General features: G+C 35.0%; 1 protein-coding gene across 5 annotated transcripts in view; it reads left to right on the forward strand.

The window, feature by feature from the left end:
* The window catches only part of LOC108149906 (angiopoietin-2), a 269,820-nt gene that overhangs the window by 210,157 nt on the left and 36,152 nt on the right, over positions 1-23,511 (forward strand). For 4 of the 5 annotated variants that reach the window (XM_041709766.1, XM_041709767.1, XM_041709765.1 and 1 more), the window contains one exon: positions 15,408-15,594. The exons of the other annotated variant lie outside the window; for it this stretch is intronic. In XM_041709766.1, coding sequence (XP_041565700.1) covers positions 15,408-15,594 — 187 coding nt within the window. The remainder of the gene's footprint in view (positions 1-15,407; positions 15,595-23,511) is intronic. 5 annotated transcript variants of the gene reach the window in all.

Below are 23,511 nucleotides of genomic sequence, written 5' to 3' on the forward strand. Positions count from 1 at the left end.
ATATAGTTTTGAGGAGCAATTTCGTTTTTCTATTGATAATCCCTTTTCGTCCAAACCTAGCCTTCTCAATTCATATGTGCGCTTCCCAACTTTACTTATATCTTAATATTAATGCAGGTCAGTACAAATAACGCAACAGCGAGCAGCCAGCTAAGAATGCTCAAAAAAAAATGGATGAGCTTAGGTTATTATTTGTTGGATCAAACGTTGATGTAGTCTGGGTTTTAGAAACATGCCTTGTAAGTGGCTACAGTGACGTCCCGTTTTAATGTGATGGATACTGTTATATAGGTCTGATAGAATAAATCAGGCAGGTGGCGTAGCGATTTATTTAAGCAACAAATTTACTACCAAGCTTATTTACTGAAATCCGATTGATAGTAGAGTTGAATACCTTTTGAGAAGTCGTAGATCGTAGCTTTAACTTAAAAGTTTAAGTATGCTGTTTTTAGACCCCATGTCTGAGTATACCGATTTTTTAGAGCCTATTTCTGAATTATCTGTTGGGTATCAACTGAGAATACCCCTGTTGCGTTTTGATTCGCCAGCCGCTCTCTACGTTATTGAGCAGCTCACGAGAGATAATTTCCTTATATTTAAAGAAGCCATGCGTTTGAAGAAGTGCAGTGAGAGAGAGGACATTTACATTATCCAGCAGCTTGATGAGCTCTCAGCGATCACGGCTGCTGAGTCTGCTCTCCCCCTCTATGGACCAGCGCACCTGTTGCCCCTCGTGATGTCCAAAATAGCTTTCGTCAATAACATCTCTTATGCAGCTGACCTTTTTATTTTTATAGTTTTTAAGAGTAATTTAGGTTTTATATTGGTAATCTCTTTTCGTTTTGCGTTTCCCAATTTACCTTATACCCCACTGATACCCCATAAATGCCTAAAGCTTGGTCAGAAAAATGGATGTGTTTAGGAACTATTTGTAGGTTCAAATGTTGATGTACTGTGTGTTTCAGAAACATGGTTTGTATGTGGCTACAATGACGTCCCTTTTGAATGTGATGACTACGTGTTGCATAGGTCCGACAGATTAAAACACGCAGGTGGTGTAACGATTTTTGTAAGCAACAAATACACTTATTAAATCAAACCCGATCGAACATAGAGTTGAATATTTGTTTGTAGAAGTCGTAGATCCTAGTTTCAAGTCAAAAATGTTAATCTGTTGTATTTATGTTGTATTTATCGAATGACCGTTAATACTGATCTCTTAGAGTCCGTATCAGACATATTTGTGGCTTACGAAAACGTAATCCTGGCTGGAGATCTTAACAGCAACATGATCCGAGAACAAAGTGTGCAGAATCATTTAAATTCTCTTGGGCTAAGCTTGGTTAATTGCCACCTTCCAACCCATTTTACTAGTACGTGTAGCCCTTTGTTAGATGTCAGTGAACCGTCAAAAATTCTTATCTAGTTCCCGATGTGTGTGCCAGCGTTTTCTAAACATCACTTGATATTTATGACTTATGATTTTATATCTGCCAATCCAATATGATGTTATAGCTATAGAGGCTATAAAACGATCTATTTTAGCTACCTACTTACCAAATTTGACAATTATGACTTGACAAACATTTATGACTTGACTTCGGCACAGGATCAACTTTTATTATTTTACTTTAACATTCGACATTCGATGAGAATTTGAGAATTGCGGCAAAAACCTGCCGACCAGCCGTGGTTTATTTTGGAAATTAGAAAACTAATTTGCTGCGGGATAATGCCTATAAACGCTGGATAAGTACAAAACCGAGAGTCTGTACAGAGTTTTTAAACAACTTAGAATCGTAGTCACTAACTCGATCTCCTCCTCCAAAGGCAGATTTTATAACAATAAATTCGCAAATGCAGGAAGGATTTGAGAAGCTTAGGTATAGGCAAAACAACTACGACGGCAAAATAGGACCTTGATGCAGACGCCATTAATAAACAATTCTCTGAGTTCCCTGTTCTAATTCCTGAATAAAATTTGTACCTGAACCTGATAATAATTTTAGTTTAATGTGCGTACGTTTATGTCCTCAAATGTATTCTTAAAGTAAAATCGTTCAAGTTCATAAAAATTTTGCTTCCGAATATAATTTGCTATATTACCCATATTTTACATCATATTTTACATCATATTTTACATATTTTACTACATCAAAATTTCCTGTTTGTTGGAAAATTGCAATCCAAAATCAATCAAATCATTTGCCTTTTCTACCGAAATCCTTTGACCAACCAGTAGCCATGCAGATGCAAATGTACCTGGAGAACAATCATCTCCTTAGTTGCGGACAATCAGGCTTCAAAACGCACAGGGCGCAGGCCGTCGTCTCCTGGTCGCAAAAATCTTCATTTCTGCCTCTCACATAAGGAGTCCCACAAGGCTCAGTTTTAGGTTCAATGCTTTTCTCGTTATATGTAAATGATCTCCCTAAATGTATTTTTGTTTGTGATGTGCACCTATATGCAGATGATGTCCAGTTATATGTTAGCCGTCCCCTAAATTCAATTCGTCAAATTAGTCAGTGTATTAGAATTAGCAACAATGAAATTAAACAAATAAATGATTGGGCTGATGCGAACACGTTAAGACTAAATCCATCCAAATCAAAATGCATTTTAATTCATAAAAAATCAATTGACTTTAGCTGTCTTCCAAAGATTGAGGTAAAAAATGTTGAAATAGAATTTGTTAAACGAGCCACAAATCTGGAAATATAATTTAATTCCACCTTAACGTGTGATGACCATGTGAACAAAGCCACAGGAAAACATATGGCATGCTCAGACAGCTTTCCTTATCCAGAAACTATATTCCACAGAATATCAGGATGCTTGTAGCGAAAACCTGCATAATTTCAACGTTGTTTTACGGTATTGAAGTATTTGGTTCCTGTGACGCCATAAGCATGAGAAGACTAAAAGTTGCCTTCAACTCAATTGCGCGATATGTTTTTAATTTAAACCGCAGGGAGCACATAACATGTTACTCAAATAATTTAGAACTAAGCCTTGAGTCATGGATTAAGTTTTTTTTTATACCCTTGCAGAGGGTATTATAATTATTTTTTACGTTATATTTGTTTATTAAATCTTCTCTCGAAGAGACTTACAATTAGTATTATATTCTTAACCTATACTGTACTATAATTGTTAATTGGTTAATGGCCCTAAGTTGGGCAGGAGTGGGCGGTCGTTGCGCTGTAACCGAGAGTGGTTACTGAGCCGCCTGAGCTGCCTGGCTAGTTGGTTTGGATGTATTGATAGTCTAGCTTCGTACTTGGAGACTTTACTATCAATTTCTTCTTTAACGGGATTTATATCCAGATCCCTGTGGATATTTGCGTTGCGAATATACCAGGGGGCCCCAGTTATTGTTCGCAGTATCTTCGACTGTATTCGTTGGATGATTTCTATGTTTTTACTGCTTGCGTTTCCACAGAGTTCAGACCCGTACATCCAGGTTGGCTTTAAACAAGAGTTGTAAATAAGTACTTTGAGTTTCAGTGGCAGGGGTGAGCGGGAATTGATGAGCCAGTGGAAACTGTTGGCCTTGAGTTTTGGGGAAATCTTCTTCGCTTCAATGTGCTTTCTCCAGGTAAGCCAGCTGTCTAAGTGGATGCCCAGGTATGTGACTTCGTTGACTTGGGGGATTTGTTTTTTGTTTAGGGCCAGTGGTGGGCAGGTTGCCCGATTGAGTGTAAACGTAATATGTTTGCATTTTTGTTCGTTGACTTGTATGCGCCAATCTGCTATCCATTTTTCTACTGCTGTTTTTGGACATTTTGAACGACTTTATAGCTGTGTCATTAGCAAAGGTTGATAGAGTTGTCTGACTGTTTGTGGGAATGTCAGCCGTATATAGGACTTACAAGATCGGTCCGAGCACACTTCCTTGGGGTAATCCAGCTTCGATTTTGTGGTAAATACTTTGTCTTTAAGGTAAAATTCAGGTAATTTGTGGGTGTTTTGTGGTAAGACAGTCTTGATTTTATGAACCAGACCGTCAATCCAAACGCGGTCGAAGGCTTGATATACGTCTAGGAATAAGGCACTGCAGTATTACCTGCATTCAAACGCTGTGCGTTTTTCAGCTGTTATGGGATTTACCTGTTCGGTAGCTCTGTGCTTTTCCCTGAAGCCAAACTGATGCTGGGTGATCGCTCTGTGGTTTTGGAGGTGTGTTCTGAGGTGGCACAAAAGCAGTTTTTCAAATAGCTTTGATAGGCACGGAAGGAGGCTAACGGGCCTGTAGGACGAAGGTTGGGATTTGTCTTTGCCTGGTTTTGGTATCATTGTAATAACAGACTTTTTCCACTGTGTGGGAAAATAGCCCCATTTAAGAATTGAGTTGAGTTATGCTTTTGACTGCGCATAGAGGCAATTCAATTATCATTTTAGGCGAATTTAAATCATGGCAAGGTGCTTTTTTTGGATTCATCTGTTCTGCAATGGCTTTTATGATTGTTCTTGTTTGAAGAATTATTGTGGAGGAAGACTCCGCTGGTCAGATGTTTGGTAAAGTGAATTGGTTTGTCGGCGGATGAGGTTGGAAGACATTTTTTAAGTAAGAGGCGAATATGTTGGCCGAATATGTTGATCGAATTGGAAAATCGAGTTCTGTTGGTGGTTGAGTGTTGGGGTGCGCTCTCCAGAGTGGAAATTTGTTGCTGGTGGGCGAAAGTTGCGCTATATATGCACGTTGAGTCTGATTCTTTTCAGTTAGTAAAGCTTTAGAAAACTTCCGATAAGCTTGTTGAAACCTTTGTTTAATGGCTGGGGAGCGGTGTGCCTGCCAGTCTCGCCGAAGTCACCGTTTTTCTTAAAGGAGCGACGTGATCTGTGTAGTTTACGTATAGTTTTTGGGGGGATGAGGGGATGAAAGTTCGGGTGTAGAGGGTTTGGCAGTCTTCAATATCAGCTTCACAGGAGATTTTAGGTTTGCCGTGTGAGCTCATATATTTTTTATACCTTAGCCACTTTGTTGTATTGGATGTCAGAAATTGTGGTCGTTCTACAAACTGTGGATGTTCAGATGGACAGAGTAAAACAGGCGAGTGGTCAGATGACAGTTCCGTTAGGGTTTCAACATGTATCAGCCTGGACGGCACTCTCCTAGTTACAGCAAAATCGATAATGTCTGGTTTTTTGTTCGGATCTGCTGGCCAGTATGTGGGAGTACCTGGTGAAACAAAATCTAGCTTATTACCGGGTTTGATAATAGCGTTGTATAATTGGCATTCTTTGGGGTTAATAAGACGAGAGCCTCAGTAGTGGTGTTTCGCATTATAGTCACCGGCAGATATAAAACAGTCACCCAATGGGTTGTAAAAGCTCTTTGAAATATCAAATCGTGGGTGACAATACACGCCGAAAGTGTAACTGGACCGCTGGTTATGTTGATTCGTAGGGATGTGGCCTGTATGTAAGCAAAGGTTGTAAGCAAACGCCTCAAGAGGATGATGCCCAATAAGGTTTGATAAGGATTCCGGTACCTCCGTGAGCTTTGCCGTCTGGGTGGTTGCATGCATAGAAGATATAGCCAGTGAGATGGAAATGGTTTTTATTGGTTAGGTGCGTTTCTGAGAGGAGAATGATATCGATGTCCTGGGTGTTTAAGAACTGTAGAAGTTCAAGTCTGTGCTGCGAAGCACCGTTAGCGTTCCAAAAGGGATCCATTTAAGTTGACTTTTGTTTGAGTAGAAGTTCCATTAAGTTGTTCTGGTTTCGCACTAGTTCCTGGAGGGTACCTTACATTGAAAGTTTGGTTTTGTTGGTTATAAGGTTGAGTTGGTCTTTGAGCGTTTTGCTCTGGACGCGGAGTATATTTTCGTTTTGGTATAAACGGGTGGGGCTGTAATGCTTCGGGCTGATCGGTTTTTGTAGGCGACAATCCAGGGAATCGAAGTGCAGCCGCAAAAGAAACTCCAGGAGTGGTTTGCGAAGGAGTGTAAAAATTTGGCTGAGCAACCTGTTGGGCGGAGATTGGTTGTTGGCGCCTCTGGTTGAGCCGACTCTTGATCTCTTTATAGACGGGGCATCCCCTGTAATTAGCAGTATGGTTTCCACCACAGTTGCTACATTTCCTCAGTGCTGGGTCTTCTTTGTTACCCGTGCAAGCTTCTATACAGTGCAATAACTTTTTGTGTGCCCAAACTCCTGGCAGTTTGTTCACTGTACCGGGCCGTTTCGTGTATGCGGCCCCTTTACGGTTATTCTTCGATGGTGTAGGTATTGCAGTTTGTATATGGGGTGCTCTGCGTTTTTCTTCAGGGTAGTCGTGTTTGGTTTGAGTTCAATCTTGAAGAGTGGCTGAGGAATTTTTGGCCTGCTGGTTATGTTCATTACGTTTTTAAGGTCAAAACCATTTTCTTTAAGTCCTTCAGCTAATCAGCTGCCGCGACGGTTGACTCGTTACCCTTTATTACATCTTGAAGTCCTTTGCTACTTTTGAATTGGTAGGTGTAATAATTAACATTCTCACTGTCCAGGAAGTTTGTTACAGAGCGGTAGTTGGCTTCATTGGTGATCTGGAGCTTGGTTTCAGATATATTACCTCTTTTTAAAATAGTAAATAAAAGTTGTTTTGCCCAATTTTTTGCTTGAGTTTATTGATTTGATCTGAACAATTTTGATCTCTAATGTAGATAGGTTGTGGCTTTACAATTTTATTGGCTTGGGGTGGTTGACCGTCATCTTTTTCGAGCTCGTAGTGGTGTTGTTTGAAGTTTTCGTAAGCTTAGGCAAATTTGCTTCTTTTACTTCTTTTTCTTCATCTTTTTATTTGTACATACCGATCAATCCCAGTCTGTACAAGCGTAGATTGTGAGACCTCTGCAGGAGAAGCTAGTATTGCTCGCAATGCCAAAATCGACCACACGTTGGTCGATGTTGAAGTTGTTGTTGTTGTAGTCGATACAACAGTTGTTATTGAGGGCACCGTATTAGTGAGCGCAAAAGCTGATGTTGAGGGCATTGCGAGCTCCATGACTGCGTTGAAGCAGCGCAGCTTAAGATGGTAAATAGTGCTGGCGAAAGAGACCGAGCTCTCTCAGTAGCGGGCGGCGACATTGCACTTGTTGCTGTGTTATTTACTGTCTCCGATGAGACAATTGCTAACTATGCATTATTTTTCGAAGACGAAGACAGTTGAAGCGAAGGCAGTCGACGCGCGTATTGCTGTTGTTGTTGTTGTACACGACTTTGACTCACTGGCTTGCTGTTGGCACTTTTCAATAACGTACCCGCAGGCATTGTTATTTAGTTTAATTTATTTACATCTTTGCATTTGTTATTAGATTTGTTAGAGAAGAAAGCCCTTGTTGTTTGGCATTGCTGCCAGCGTCTTTTCGCTATTTATTGGTGTGTTTTTAGTATACCCTTGCAGAGGGTATTATAATTTCAGTCAGAAGTTTGCAACGCAGTGAAGGAGACATCTCCGACCCTATAAAGTATATATATTCTTGATCAGCATCACTAGGCGAGTCGATCTAGTCATGTCCGTCTGTCCGTCTGTCCGTTCGTCTGTCCGTCCGTTTCTACGCAAACTAGTCCCTCAGTTTTAAAGCTATCTGCATGAAACTTTGCCAAAAGTTGTCTTTCTATTGCAGGTAGTATATAAGTCGGAAATCGCCGGATCGGACGACTAGCTATAGTCTATATGCTAATATAGCTCCTACAGGAACAATCGAAAAAATAAATTTAAAAAAATTATAACTTTGCTGTTTTTTAATTTTTTTTTTTAGTTCTTCGACTTATAGTAATGGTTAAATATTTCAGAATTACAATTTAAATTTCATCAAAATCGGACGACTATATCATATAGCTCCCATAGAAATAATAAAAATATATAAAACAACTATGTAATAATTGAGCTGCAAATTATCATAGCTTTAATAATTTTAATGTTTTCAAAAATGTTTAATTCTTGCAATAGCTGCAAGGGTTTATAAACTATGACTTGCCGAAGTTTGCTTCCTCTTTTGTTTTAATTTATTGTTTTTAATGTTAATCTCAATTTGTTTCAAATTCAATTCATTTGTTTATGTTACTCATGTCACAAAAACCTATTAAATGTATCAATTTATAAAAGTTAAAATGAGTATTCTTATTTTAACGCAATGGAATGTTTTTGTACTTCTTGTATTTAATGTTTTTTGTACGAATCCCAAAGTATTTAAGTTTTAATGTAACAATCACAAAGTGACTGATGAATCTGAAAAGACTTAGTCTTATATGGTCGGGAAACCAAAACAAATAAATTAAATTAAATTAAAATCAAATTAAACACATGATAAAAACAAACTCAACAATTTTTTATTTTAAAGTCAAAAAATTAAAAATTGATTATGCCCCTTACTCGTAGAGTATAATGGAATATAGTAATCGTTGAAAGTTATGTAAGAGTAACATAAGCACAGTTTAAAAGGACGGAGAAGCAAAATGTCGAAGCGCGAGGCAACGCTTGTGTTTCCTGATTGAGCATCTTTTTCAGCTATTGTTATCAGTTATTCTCTTTGCACTATTTTCTGTTGTAATTATATTTTCAGAAATTTGTTGTGTTGCCTTATGTCAGATTTCAATCATTTTTGTGCAACCGTCTCGAGCAATTGAAAGAAAAGTGCTTTTTTTTATTGAAATTTAAATGGCTTAAAATAATTTATAATATTATTTTTGTTTTAACAGAATAAAATTTTTCTTTCATAAACAAATTTAATTTGTCGATAGGTATACTGTCAAGTTCTATTTTATGCAAGAAAACTGCTGAAGCCATATATTTTTTTCAAACTAAGCTATGGCACCCAAATAAAAATGGAAATCTATATTACCTAAATAAGCACATATTATTTAGCAAAAAAAAATTTTCTTTTTATTTCTATGCTCATGCAGTAGAGAGTTAAACCGTGAACCGTGATTAAGCCATATATATTTGTTTTAATTTATTTCTATGATTTTAACAACTTTAAAACCATAGTTCTGAAATATTGAACTATTATTTTGTCTTAAAGAATATTTAAAAAAAATTTAAAAAACTCCGGCGCTAAAATTATGCTCATTAATTTTTCCGATTATTCATAAAGCAGCTATATAATATAGTTGTCCGATGGTAAAGCCTTATGAAGATAGCTTTAAAATTGAGAGAACACAGAATACATACAGTTTGCGGATAAACGGACGGACAGACAGACATGGCTAGACCGACTCCCCTAGTGATGCTGATCAAGAATATATTTATATTGTATTATGACGTCACTGCATATTTGAAAAATCGGAGTTCGTTCATCAAGAGCAGCAGTCAGTTGATGTTGTTAAGCATGACTTGTGTTAACGTCAATATATTATAATGACATTAATCTTTAATGTTACGAACATAACAGAACACCTCAAACACTAATTTATGTTGAAGAGTATTTATTTGCGTACTTACTTTATAGTTTAACTTGGTGTGCCAAGACCTAAAGATGTAAAATTCCGAATGTTTTGTTAGGTTTAGGTTAGTTTAAAATTTAATTGAGTAAAATACAAAAATTCGATTCCCCGCAAAAAAAAGTTGGGATGACTCCCATTTTTTTTTAATAATTTTTTTTTGAGTTTATATTTAAAGAGAAAGCAAAAACAAAAACTGAACCCGTAAAAAATACTTTGTTTCTTGCTCCATAATGCAGCGGTCTTATACGGTTTATGGTGTGCTCTGCCAGCGATCCACAGCTGTTCTGCATTGGATCGGACCGTGGTGATCGCTGACTTAGAAATACAAAACGAAAAAACTGTTGAGTCATAACTAATAGTCGATTACAGATGGTATTATAAATCAGTCAAAGATTGCAACGCAGTGAAGGAGACATTTCCATTTCCATTTCCATTTAATTTTTTTTTTAGTTTTTCGACATATAGTAATGGTTAAATATTTCAGAACTACGGTTTAAATTTCATCAAAATCGGACGACTATATCATATAGCTCCCATAGGAAGAATCGCAAAACAAATACAAAAAAATTATAACTTTGCTGTTTTTAAATTTTTTTTTTTTAGTTTTTCGACATATAGTAATGGTTAAATATTTTAGAGTTACGTTTTAAATTTCATCAAAAACAGCAAAGTTATAATTTTTTTAAATTTATTTTTTTTGATTGTTCCTATATTTGTCTACGTATGTCCGTCCGCTTCTACGCAAACTAGTCCCTCAGTTTTAAAGGTATCTGCATGAAACTTTCCCAAAAGTTGTCTTTCTATTGCAGGTAGTATATAAGTCGGAACGAGCTGGATCGGACGACTATAGCATATAGCTCCCATAGGAACAATCGAAAAAAAAAATAAAAAAAAAAATTATAAATTTGCTGTTTTTTAATTTTTTTTTAGTTCTTCGACATATAGTAATGGTTAAATATTTCAGAATTACGATTTAAATTTCATCAAAATCGGACGACTATATCATATAGCTCCCATAGAAATAATAAAAATATATAAAACAACTATGTAATAATTGAGCTGCAAATTATCATAGCTTTAATAATTTTAATGTTTTCAAAAATGTTTAATTCTTGCAATAGCTGCAAGGGTTTATAAACTATGACTTGCCGAAGTTTGCTTCCTCTTTTGTTTTAATTTATTGTTTTTAATGTTAATCTCAATTTGTTTCAAATTCAATTCATTTGTTTATGTTACTCATGTCACAAAAACCTATTAAATGTATCAATTTATAAAAGTTAAAATGAGTATTCTTATTTTAACGCAATGGAATGTTTTTGTACTTCTTGTATTTAATGTTTTTTGTACGAATCCCAAAGTATTTAAGTTTTAATGTAACAATCACAAAGTGACTGATGAATCTGAAAAGACTTAGTCTTATATGGTCGGGAAACCAAAACAAATAAATTAAATTAAATTAAATTAAAATCAAATTAAACACATGATAAAAACAAACTCAACAATTTTTTATTTTAAAGTCAAAAAATTAAAAATTGATTATGCCCCTTACTCGTAGAGTATAATGGAATATAGTAATCGTTGAAAGTTATGTAAGAGTAACATAAGCACAGTTTAAAAGGACGGAGAAGCAAAATGTCGAAGCGCGAGGCAACGCTTGTGTTTCCTGATTGAGCATCTTTTTCAGCTATTGTTATCAGTTATTCTCTTTGCACTATTTTCTGTTGTAATTATATTTTCAGAAATTTGTTGTGTTGCCTTATGTCAGATTTCAATCATTTTTGTGCAACCGTCTCGAGCAATTGAAAGAAAAGTGATTTTTTTTATTGAAATTTAAATGGCTTAAAATAATTTATAATATTATTTTTGTTTTAACAGAATAAAATTTTTCTTTCATAAACAAATTTAATTTGTCGATAGGTATACTGTCAAGTTCTATTTTATGCAAGAAAACTGCTGAAGCCATATATTTTTTTCAAACTAAGCTATGGCACCCAAATAAAAATGGAAATCTATATTACCTAAATAAGCACATATTATTTAGCAAAAAAAAATTTTCTTTTATTTCTATGCTCATGCAGTAGAGAGTTAAACCGTGAACCGTGATTAAGCCATATATATTTGTTTTAATTTATTTCTATGATTTTAACAACTTTAAAACCATAGTTCTGAAATATTGAACTATTATTTTGTCTTAAAGAATATTTAAAAAAAATTTAAAAAACTCCGGCGCTAAAATTATGCTCATTAATTTTTCCGATTATTCATAAAGCAGCTATATAATATAGTTGTCCGATGGTAAAGCCTTATGAAGATAGCTTTAAAATTGAGAGAACACAGAATACAGAATACATACAGTTTGCGGATAAACGGACGGACAGACAGACATGGCTAGACCGACTCCCCTAGTGATGCTGATCAAGAATATATTTATATTGTATTATGACGTCACTGCATATTTGAAAAATCGGAGTTCGTTCATCAAGAGCAGCAGTCAGTTGATGTTGTTAAGCATGACTTGTGTTAACGTCAATATATTATAATGACATTAATCTTTAATGTTACGAACATAACAGAACACCTCAAACACTAATTTATGTTGAAGAGTATTTATTTGCGTACTTACTTTATAGTTTAACTTGGTGTGCCAAGACCTAAAGATGTAAAATTCCGAATGTTTTGTTAGGTTTAGGTTAGTTTAAAATTTAATTGAGTAAAATACAAAAATTCGATTCCCCGCAAAAAAAAGTTGGGATGACTCCCATTTTTTTTTAATAATTTTTTTTTGAGTTTATATTTAAAGAGAAAGCAAAAACAAAAACTGAACCCGTAAAAAATACTTTGTTTCTTGCTCCATAATGCAGCGGTCTTATACGGTTTGTGGTGTGCTCTGCCAGCGATCCACAGCTGTTCTGCATTGGATCGGACCGTGGTGATCGCAGAAATACAAAACGAAAAAACTGTTGAGTCATAACTAATAGTCGATTACAGATGGTATTATAAATCAGTCAAAGATTGCAATGCAGTGAAGGAGACATTTCCATTTCCATTTCCATTTAATTTTTTTTTTAGTTTTTCGACATATAGTAATGGTTAAATATTTCAGAACTACGGTTTAAATTTCATCAAAATCGGACGACTATATCATATAGCTCCTATAGGAAGAATCGCAAAACAAATACAAAAAAATTATAACTTTGCTGTTTTTAATTTTTTTTTTTAGTTTTTCGACATATAGTAATGGTTAAATATTTTAGAGTTACGTTTTAAATTTCATTTTCATTTTTAAATAAGTCGGAACGAGCTGGATCGGACGACTATAGCATATAGCTCCCATAGGAACAATCGAAAAAAAAAATAAAAAAAAAATTATAAATTTGCTGTTTTTTAATTTTTTTTTTTAGTTCTTCGACATATAGTAATGGTTAAATATTTCAGAATTACAATTTAAATTTCATCAAAATCGGACGACTATATCATATAGCTCCCATAGAAATAATAAAAATATATAAAACAACTATGTAATAATTGAGCTGCAAATTATCATAGCTTTAATAATTTTAATGTTTTCAAAAATGTTTAATTCTTGCAATAGCTGCAAGGGTTTATAAACTATGACTTGCCGAAGTTTGCTTCCTCTTTTGTTTTAATTTATTGTTTTTAATGTTAATCTCAATTTGTTTCAAATTCAATTCATTTGTTTATGTTACTCATGTCACAAAAACCTATTAAATGTATCAATTTATAAAAGTTAAAATGAGTATTCTTATTGTAACGCAATGGAATGTTTTTGTACTTCTTGTATTTAATGTTTTTTGTACGAATCCCAAAGTATTTAAGTTTTAATGTAACAATCACAAAGTGACTGATGAATCTGAAAAGACTTAGTCTTATATGGTCGGGAAACCAAAACAAATAAATTAAATTAAATTAAAATCAAATTAAACACATGATTAAAACAAACTCAACAATTTTTTATTTTAAAGTCAAAAAATTAAAAATTGATTATGCCCCTTACTCGTAGAGTATAATGGAATATTGTAATCTTTGAAAAGTATGTAAGAGTAACATAAGCACAGTTTAAAAGGACGCAGAAGCAAAATGTCGAAGCGCGAGGCAACGCTTGTGTTTCCTGATTGAGCATCTTTTTCAGCTATTGTTATCAGTTATTCTCTTTGCACTATTTTCTGTTGTAATTATATTTTCAGAAATTTGTTGTGTTGCCTTATGTCAGATTTCAATCATTTTTGTGCAACCGTCTCGAGCAATTGAAAGAAAAGTGTTTTTTTTTATTGAAATTTAAATGGCTAAAAATAATTTATAATATTATTTTTGTTTTAACAGAATAAAATTTTTCTTTCATAAACAAATTTAATTTGTCGATAGGTATACTGTCAAGTTCTATTTTATGCAAGAAAACTGCTGAAGCCATATATTTTTTTCAAACTAAGCTATGGCACCCAAATAAAAATGGAAATCTATATTACCTAAATAAGCACATATTATTTAGCAAAAAAAATGTTCTTTTTATTTCTATGCTCATGCAGTAGAGAGTTAAACCGTGATTCCAAAATATATAGCCATATATATTTGTTTTAATTTATTTCTATGATTTTAACAACTTTAAAACCATAGTTCTGAAATATTGAACTATTATTTTGTCTTAAAGTATATTTAAAAAAAATTTAAAAAACTCCGGAGCTAAAATTATGCTCATTAATTTTTCCGATTATTCATAAAGCAGCTATATAATATAGTTGTCCGATGGTAAAGCCTTATGAAGATAGCTTTAAAATTGAGAGAACACAGAATACAGAATACATACAGTTTGCGGATAAACGGACGGACAGACAGACATGGCTAGACCGACTCCCCTAGTGATGCTGATCAAGAATATATTTATATTGTATTATGACGTCACTGCATATTTGAAAAATCGGAGTTCGTTCATCAAGAGCAGCAGTCAGTTGATGTTGTTAAGCATGACTTGTGTTATAGTCAATATATTATAAAGACATTAATCTTTAATGTTACGAACATAACAGAACACCTCGAACACTAATTTATGTTGAAGAGTATTTATTTGCGTACTTACTTTATAGTTTAACTTGGTGTGCCAAGACCTAAAGTTGTAAAATTCCGAATGTTTTGTTAGGTTTAGGTTAGTTTAAAATTTAATTGAGTAAAATACAAAAATTCGATTCCCCGCAAAAAAAAAAGTTGGGATGACTCCTATTTTTTTTTAATAATTTTTTTTTGAGTTTATATTTAAAGAGAAAGCAAAAACAAAAACTGAACCCGTAAAAAATACTTTGTTTCTTGCTCCATAATGCAGCGGTCTTATACGGTTTGTGGTGTGCTCTGCCAGCGATCCACAGCTGTTCTGCATTGGATCGGACCGTGGTGATCGCTGACTTAGAAATACAAAACGAAAAAAACTGTTGAGTCATAACTAATAGTCGATTACAGATGGTATTGTAAATCAGTCAAAGATTGCAACGCAGTGAAGGAGACATTTCCATCTATTCAAAAAATAATATTTTTTAACTGCATCACTAGGAGAATGAATCTATCCATACACAAAGGTTTTATTCTATTGCAGGAATTACATAAGTCGGAACAGGCCGTATTGGACTACGAATATGGCTCAAATTATATAATAACGGCTTACTTTAATTTTATTAAAATTGGATAACAAAATGTTATATCTGCCATATGAACGATCGAACAATTAAGCGGAGAATCGGATTAGTTTCTTTGATTTTAAACATAAACGGAAACCTTCCAAAATATAATCGTTTTTAAAAAAATATTTCGTTTTTGTAAAAGCTGGAAGTGCAAAGCGATTATTCTTGTTTTCTTTGACTTTGGTTTCCATTGTTATTTTATTGGTTATTTTATTTGGTCATTTCGTCCATTGTGCAATCTTTAAGTCTTTTGTAGAAATAACTTTGGTGATATACACTTATTCCTATTTTTAGATATGCCCAGTATTCACATTTTAAAATACACTCAGAGGCAGATTATTATAAACTTGAAATAGACGGGTATGAAGGCAATGCTGGAGACTCATTAAATGACCCTTGGTATGGATCAAATAATAGTCCATTTTCGACATACAATAAGGACAATGATCGAAGCTCGCTCAATTGCGCAAGCATGTTGAAGGTAAGTAAACAGCTTATCTTCTAAGTACGTGTATTATTACAGTGTACTAGCTAACCCTGCACTCTTTTCTGCGCAGTTAGCTAATATACAATTAAACAGTATTATGAATTGAGGATGAGAATCGAAAAAAATATTTTTGACAAAGTATATGCGGTTTATGAGGATGCATAAGCACAATATTATCCATTCGCTCCATAAAATTGTCATAACGCTTTCATTCAAAATCATACAAGAATACGAATCATATGAAAATTGTCACGGCGATTCAATAATAAATTCAAAATTTATACTTATCAAACATTCGAATTATTTATTCTCCCGTTTCCTTTTATTTTAACATAAGCACATATAATAAATTGTGAATCTCAAAAACATTTGGATGAACAAAGTTTTTAGTTTTACTGATGCATGAATGAATAAACTATGTGCAGTACCGACTCGCGAACATGCGACATACTTGTATAACTGCTCATGTAAAAAACACGGTTCTTCCTAACTTACGCCGCATATTTGAAGGCTTTGTCCATGTGCCTTGTTCATAGTCATGACAAATGATAAACGAACGGGAATTTGCAGACGTTTGAAACTGAATGACATGCCTGTTGGAATAATTTTAACACGTGGTAAAAGCACAGTTTCGCCTTTGCCTTGGCAAATTTCTTTTATGGTGTTTATACAAGTAGAAACCCTTTTTTTCTATTATAAGGAATTGAAAATTTGTTCACATTTGTTTCTTTTTCGAACTGTCACATCTGGATGCGTAAGATTGTGTAAGTTCGGTCAAACGGCTAAATAGCAGGAAGGTCTAAAGTTGTTGTTTTAAGGAGACCTTTTAGTTAAAAATAAGTTTTTTTTAATAAAAAGGACAATTACATAATTATTCGTCTTTGACATAAAAACTTTGTACAGAAACAAAAAAAGTCTTTGTTGGGAAAATTTGTGAAACTTAATTCACTTTCACCTACAAAATAACAGGCAGTAGTGTACAAAAGCAAAGGTCGTCAACAAAATTTGACAGTGTGGTTGTTTATTTGTTTTGTATGAGCCTCCTTCTAGCGGATCGTGTAAGTATCAAGTTGTCAGTCTATTTGGTCTTCTTCTGTTCATAGGTCCGGCTAATGTCAGGGCTAGTCTATTTGCATGTGTAGGAAGTCTTTTTCATTATGTGTATTAGTATCAAATACAGGATTAATTTTGAGATCTCGAAAAATAGGATTGTTTCGTATAAAGTATGGTGTGAAGATCCGATGTAAAAATGGTGTTGCAGATTTTAATTCTCGCACATCCACCGAAACCGTTCTGATCGAAGAAGGCTGAAGTATGTCAAAGGAAGTTTTGGCTTAAGCTTATGGTGTAAGGCGCAATGCCAAACACGATCAAAATCTTGTTTCACGTGCAGAAAAACTCCGCAGCATATATTTTCGTGTCTGTAAGCAGTGTATTGATTAGGTTCGATAGAATGATGTGATTAACATACCTATAACTATTTCTTAGTAATATTATTTAAGTACTAACCTCCACATTTATGTACTAATCCCGCTGTTCCGATTCGATGTAAAACTAAGTTGAACTAATATTGCTAAAGCTAAGGATTGAGTGAAGATCAGAGAATTGTAAAAAAGTACGCTAACATAAAATTGAAATATAAAAACTACGATAACAGCTTCAGAAATGGGGTAGACACCTTTAAAGCATCCGCCTTCGTAAACATTTTGGCTATCCGAGAACTAAAAAGTTTGTTTTTTCCTCATAATTGCGTTTTGGCGTGGGACTCCATTTTGGAATGGACAAGACGGAAATTTTAGAGTGGCTTAAAGCCAAGGAAATCGTGTTCCCAATAAGTGCAACTTAAAGACAACTGCACAAGCTTGCTTTAGATGCCAGTTGCCAGGATACGACTGATATCTCGGAAAGCATGGGGGAAGAGGACGCCAAAATTAAGGTATTAAGCCAAGGGACAGCTAGCGAGGACATCGACGAAGAAGAAGCACTTCTTGACGCCGCCATAAGGGTAGCTAAGAAGAAGAAGGCATTGACCGGATTAATCCAGATCGACAACAAGTCGACAGATGATATTCGTATGGTGAAGCAGCTCATAAATCCGTTTTCTGCCACTGAAAATGAGGAAGCCCTTAAGTGGATTTTGAATTTTGAGAGAATCTGCAGAGATGTTAACGACTGTAAAAATTTCAATTAAGCTGCGTACGAATGCTGATGAAACCGGGAACAGATGCCGACTTGTTCTTGCATGTTAACCGATCGAATACTTACGACAAATTTAAGGAGATCTTTATTAAAACATTTGGTCGTGGCAGTTCAAATGCTGACATTGTATTGTATTTTCAACCGGGGGAAAAACAACCGTTATGGGATACATACTTCTTATGGAGGAAATTGCTATGCGTGCTGTCATCAAAGAAAATTGACAGTGCAGTTTAAAATTGATGGTCAATAGGTCAGCCAATATCGATTTATTGTACGCAGCAACAACAATCCGAAAACTGAAGGAGTTGGCACGGAAGTATAAAAGTCTAATAAAGAAGTCCCAACGTTTTTCACTCCGCCCAGAAAACACTGGAAGAGATCGGAACACAATCCGTTGCTACAATTGTTTCGCCTATGGGCATTACGCTTCGTCGTGCATTGCGTCGAAGCGCGAGAAGAAATCCTGCATCCGTGTGCTAAAGGATTCCAACTGAAGCCAGCAAGTAATCCAAGAATGGTGAGAGCAGCAAACAATCAGCCGATACGGGTTGACGAATAGGAGAAATCTCATTTTTTGTTGTACCCAAAAACTATGTTGCAACCTATGTTCTTTTAGGCCGTAAGTTTCTGGAAAAATTTGGAATAAAATTGATTTCTGATAGCCGATTCCATTGGCGCATTAAAGCGCATTTAGCCTAATGCGCATTTATTTACACAGGGAATGCCATAAGGCTAAATGCCGCATTTAAAATAAATGCGATAATTAAATGCGATTAAAAACCATTCGCCTAGAATTAGAAAAAATACCGGAAAATACCGATGTTTATTGATATTTTGTTCGTCCCACCACTACAAGAGCTGTTTGCTATATGCAAGGTTGGGGCAATTTTGGATTGCCTTCGAATATAAAATCTATTTTGCATGAAAATGACTGAAAACAAGAGAGCACGCTGCAAATTCTGCAGTACCACAATGCATTACTGCTGGATCTCTGACAGGAAATAACTCCCACATATACGGGGATCCTAGCCTATTTTAGAAACTGTGGTGGTCTCCATTGCAAACCCGTCAAAAAACACCATCAGCTTCCCTTTCTTGTCGCCCAAAGGCAAATGCCTCGTTAGCATTATGGATGACCTACTGAGCACTAAAGATATCCGTAAACTTGCTCATATTCATGATTTTTAATTCATTTCCTTTTGATTTGCGACAATTCAAAAGTAAACAAACCCAGTAGCATTAGCTAAATGCTAATACGCCAATGGAATACGCCACTAATGCGGCAATAGAATCAGGCTATAAGATTATAATATAAGAAATTATAGAATTAAATTTATTTAAGAAGAGTGAACCATTGAGTAGATTAGTGAAGACTGAACCATTGAATAGATTTGTGAACCATTGAATAGATTAGTGAACCATTGAATAGATTAGTGAAAAGTGAACCATTGAATAGATTAGTGAATAGAGAACCATTGAATAGATTAGTAAATAGAGAGACTTTAGTCGGAAGAACCTGTACGTTCTGTTCGAAGAAGACTTACGTATCAGGAAAAGAAAGAAGTAGATTTTAAAATTGACGAATTATTAAAAAAGGATTTATAAGAGAAAGCAAGCCCTCTAGTTCCGCTATTGTGCTTTTTAAGACAAAATCTGGGGAAATGCGGTTGTGTGTAGATTATAGACAACTTAATAAGATAACTATTCGTGATGGATACGAGCTTCTGCCTCATAGATGACAGTTTAGAGCGATTAGAAGGAAATCAATACTTTACTCTTTTAGATTTGAAAAGTGGATACCACTTAGTGAAAGTAGCAGAAAGTTCTATGTAATATACAGCTTTTGTAACACCCTCCGGTAATATGAATACACAAGGATGCCTTTCGGACTCATGAATGCACTCATGAATGCAGTATTCATGAGGTTTATTAATTTTATTCTGCAACCATTGATCGCGAAGGAAATTAAGTAGCTTACATAGACGACATTGCTATAGGTTCAAAGACATTGAATGAACATTTTACGACGGTAGGAAGAGTATTAGGAATTTTTTAAGTCCGAATAACGAACACACATTAACTATTTAACATCTTCCGATGCCAAAAGATCGCCATGGAATGCAAAAATGTCTAGGACCATTTTCTTACTTTAGAAGATTTATTCCGGCATACTCAAAAAAAGCGAAGCAATTGCGGGAGCTTATTATAGCAGGTGGTAATACGGGTATGACATTACAATGTTCGCCTTATTCATTGACAAATTCATTTAAGCTCAGAGACAGAGACAGCTGTATGGATTCTGCTCGAGATTTATTATATTATCTTTGTACAATCCAAATCGAGCAACGGAATTGCATTGCGAAGCAAGTAGCGAACAAAACAAGATGATACAAAAACAAGATGATAACAAGTTCCATCCAATAGCCTATTTGTCACAAAGAGCAACCAAACTACATAGAAGCAAGATATGAAAGCTTTAAATTGGAAACATTAGCTGTAGTTTACTCATTACGAAAATTTAGAATATACCAAGAAGAAATTTTTTTAACAAAGTAACAGATTCTAATACAGTATTTTTATGTCTTAGGAAAGCACGCCTTAAAACAAGTATTGCCAGATGGGCTTTAGAATTGGCGAATTATAATTATTCCCCTAAGCATCCTAGTGGAAAATATATGAATCATGTTGATACATTGAGTAGCCTTAAATGAGAATTTGGAATATGAACCTGTATTAAATATCCAAGAAAGTGACAACAAAGACCAAATAGTTTTAGTAATTCACACTGAAAACATCAATCTTCAGTTTCAGATAACGCAAAATAGGCATAGTCTTATAGTAAAATTGAAAGAACAAATAGATCTTGGAGATGTGAAAAACTTTATATTGAACGATGGAATTGTTTTTAGATTTGGTGAAAATTATAATGAATTGTTATATGTACCAGCTGAAATGGAATTTCATATAACTAGGAGAGTTCATAAAAATTGATGTCAATTAAGGTACTGAAAAATTTTTAAAGGAAATGAGACATTATTGGTTTCCGAACATGAAATCTAAAACAGAAGTATTTATTGGAAATTGTTTAAATTGTGTCAAGCAACTAATTTCTTTTGATACATTACATGTAGACATATCAAAAAAGAAATATTTGTTAGTAATTATTGACGGATTTACCAAATTTGTTAAATTGTTTCCTGTAAATTCAATGAGAACGATAGATGTCAACAAGTATTTTTCGGAATATTTTCAATATTACAGTCGATCACGTTGAATCATTAGTGGTAGTGGTACCAGTTTTACGTCATTAGAGTTTGCTAAATTTGTATTAGAAAATAATGTTGAACTCGGTAAAATAGCAACTGCAACACCTTAAGCGAACGGTCAGGTGGGGAGAGTTAATAGAACAGTGAAACTGTTAGATAACTGAACCAACAAAGCATAAGAATTGGAGCAGACTTCTGATTAGTGCCGAATATTCCATTAATAATTCAGTGCATTCAACGACGAAGAAATTACCATCAGTATTATTATTTCGGGTTCAGCAGAGAGGTTGAAATATTGACGATTTAACAGATTATTTAGACATTTTAGGAAATGTCCGTAAGAGCTCTTCAGATAAAATAGAACAGTGACAGAAAAGAAGCAAGGAGTATTATCAGAAAAATCACAAAAGTCATGTAGAATTTGAAGAAGGCGATTTTGTTGTAATGAGAAACATTGACCCCACAATTGGTACAAATTAAAAATTCGTACCGAAGTACAAGGGACCATATGTCATTAAAAGAATTTTGCCAAACGATAGATAAAATAATTTGACAATTATTCCCTATGATGGAATTGTAGAAGCATGTCGTTTACAAAAATGGGCAGAGTGGCGTAAACAGTGTGAAATTAACTCCAAATAAATGTTTAGTTAATCTATTTATATATATTTAAATAACTAATATCTAAATTATTAACCAACATTTTACAACTTAACTTAGTCTGTACAATTATTAATATTTATTTTACTAAAACTTAGAACATTTTAGTTTTACTTATATAAACTAGAAACCCACGATCGAGGACGATCTAATTGTCAGGATGGCCGAGTTGTGAGCAGTGTATTGATTAGGTTCAATAGAATGATGCGATTAACATATTTATAACTATTTCTAATATTCGGCTACCAAGATTAGACATAATGCCTAATCCTAGTTGCCAGTTACCGATAAACTGTTTCATAAGAAGTTCCATAATTTTCATCATCATGCTCAATAAGTGAGATAAGATGTTTAAAACTGGCACTAGGTAGGGAGGTCTGTGGTGATGGTTGCGAAGAATGCGGGGGGGCAGGCATGATTAGTCTTTTCCTGGTAGGATCCAAGAATCGGAGTGGATATGACTGGATCCCAGGCACTCTGAGCAGGAAAAGGGACATGAAAAAATTTACTTTATTTGTGTTTTTTTGGAAGTTCCAGTCTTGTGTCGAAAAATAACATCTAGAAAGCCAGCCATTTGCAATAGCCACCACTATGGTTGAAATCGCAAACTAAACACTGAAAAAATTCCCGGTAAGTAGCAGGGCAAACAGCATCACAAAACTCATACACCACACTGCATTTCGTAGAGTTTGGAGGCCGGAAACAGTATGGTTTGGTGTGCACAAATTCTTGCCAATTTTATCGTCAGGCGACGTCTTCACGACGCACGAGAGGGACAATAGTGACCGACTACTACGCCAGAGATTTATTGTAATAGACTTATTAGTCCTTTACCATTATCCTTAGCGGGAGGGTTGTAGATATTTTGAACCACATAATCAACGACGGCTAGTTCAATCACATACCCGTTAATAAGTGAAGGCCGAAATTAAAAAGCAGCCCTAACTGTAGCCGTCTTGATAAGATTCACAAGATTCTGGCCGATTGCTGAGTTTTGAGAAATTTCATCGGCTTGTGAACGAGTATTAGTCAAAAGGGCTTGACGCTCACTAAAGGATTGTGATAGTGAGTCCCTGGAGTCTATGACTTTATCAGGAAGAGGAACTACGATTTTATTATGAGTTAGAAGGGCAAAGCTGTTGCCTGTTTATTTTTGGGTTAGGAGAGTCTGTTTGCGCACTCAGCGCTTGTATTTAAATCACTAGTTGTAGGGCGAGAGCGGAAGCCAATAAAGCTTTCGTCCGTTCGCTCTTGCGAATCGCCCCGTCTCTCGCCACCGTAGCATAAGTTAGGTTCTAAGAGAAATTATTGAAATATTGAAATAGTTAGTGATCAATCGAACATCATCGTAGCCTTTTCGTCGCGCTTTCGAAATAGTTTCACAAATTCGCAATTTAACATCGTCGAACTACTGCAGTCACAAGTTTTCGCGTCGTTAATACAAAATAGTATTAAATTTTCATGGTGACCCCGACGTGCAACTGCTGTTGTGAGCGTCCAAACCAAAAGCGGCGAGTTTGTATTAGCTCGAGCGTTGCTCGACTCTGGTTCACAAATAAACTTTGTAACCGATGAGCTCGCTCAGAGGCTCAAAATTACAAGAGAGGACGTGAGCTTGCGAGGCATTGGTGGAACTAATGCCCAAGCCACAAAAAAAATTCACACGAATGTGAAGTCGTGAGTAGGGAACAGTCAATTGTCGTCCGATTTTTGGATTATGAAAAATATTTCTGGTTATCATCCGGATCAAGCGGTGAACACCAGCGGGTGGAGGGTGCCTGAAAAT

The sequence above is a fragment of the Drosophila elegans genome, unplaced genomic scaffold, assembly GCF_018152505.1.
Source record: "Drosophila elegans isolate 14027-0461.03 unplaced genomic scaffold, ASM1815250v1 contig_492, whole genome shotgun sequence".
Lineage (NCBI taxonomy): Eukaryota > Metazoa > Arthropoda > Insecta > Diptera > Drosophilidae > Drosophila > Drosophila elegans.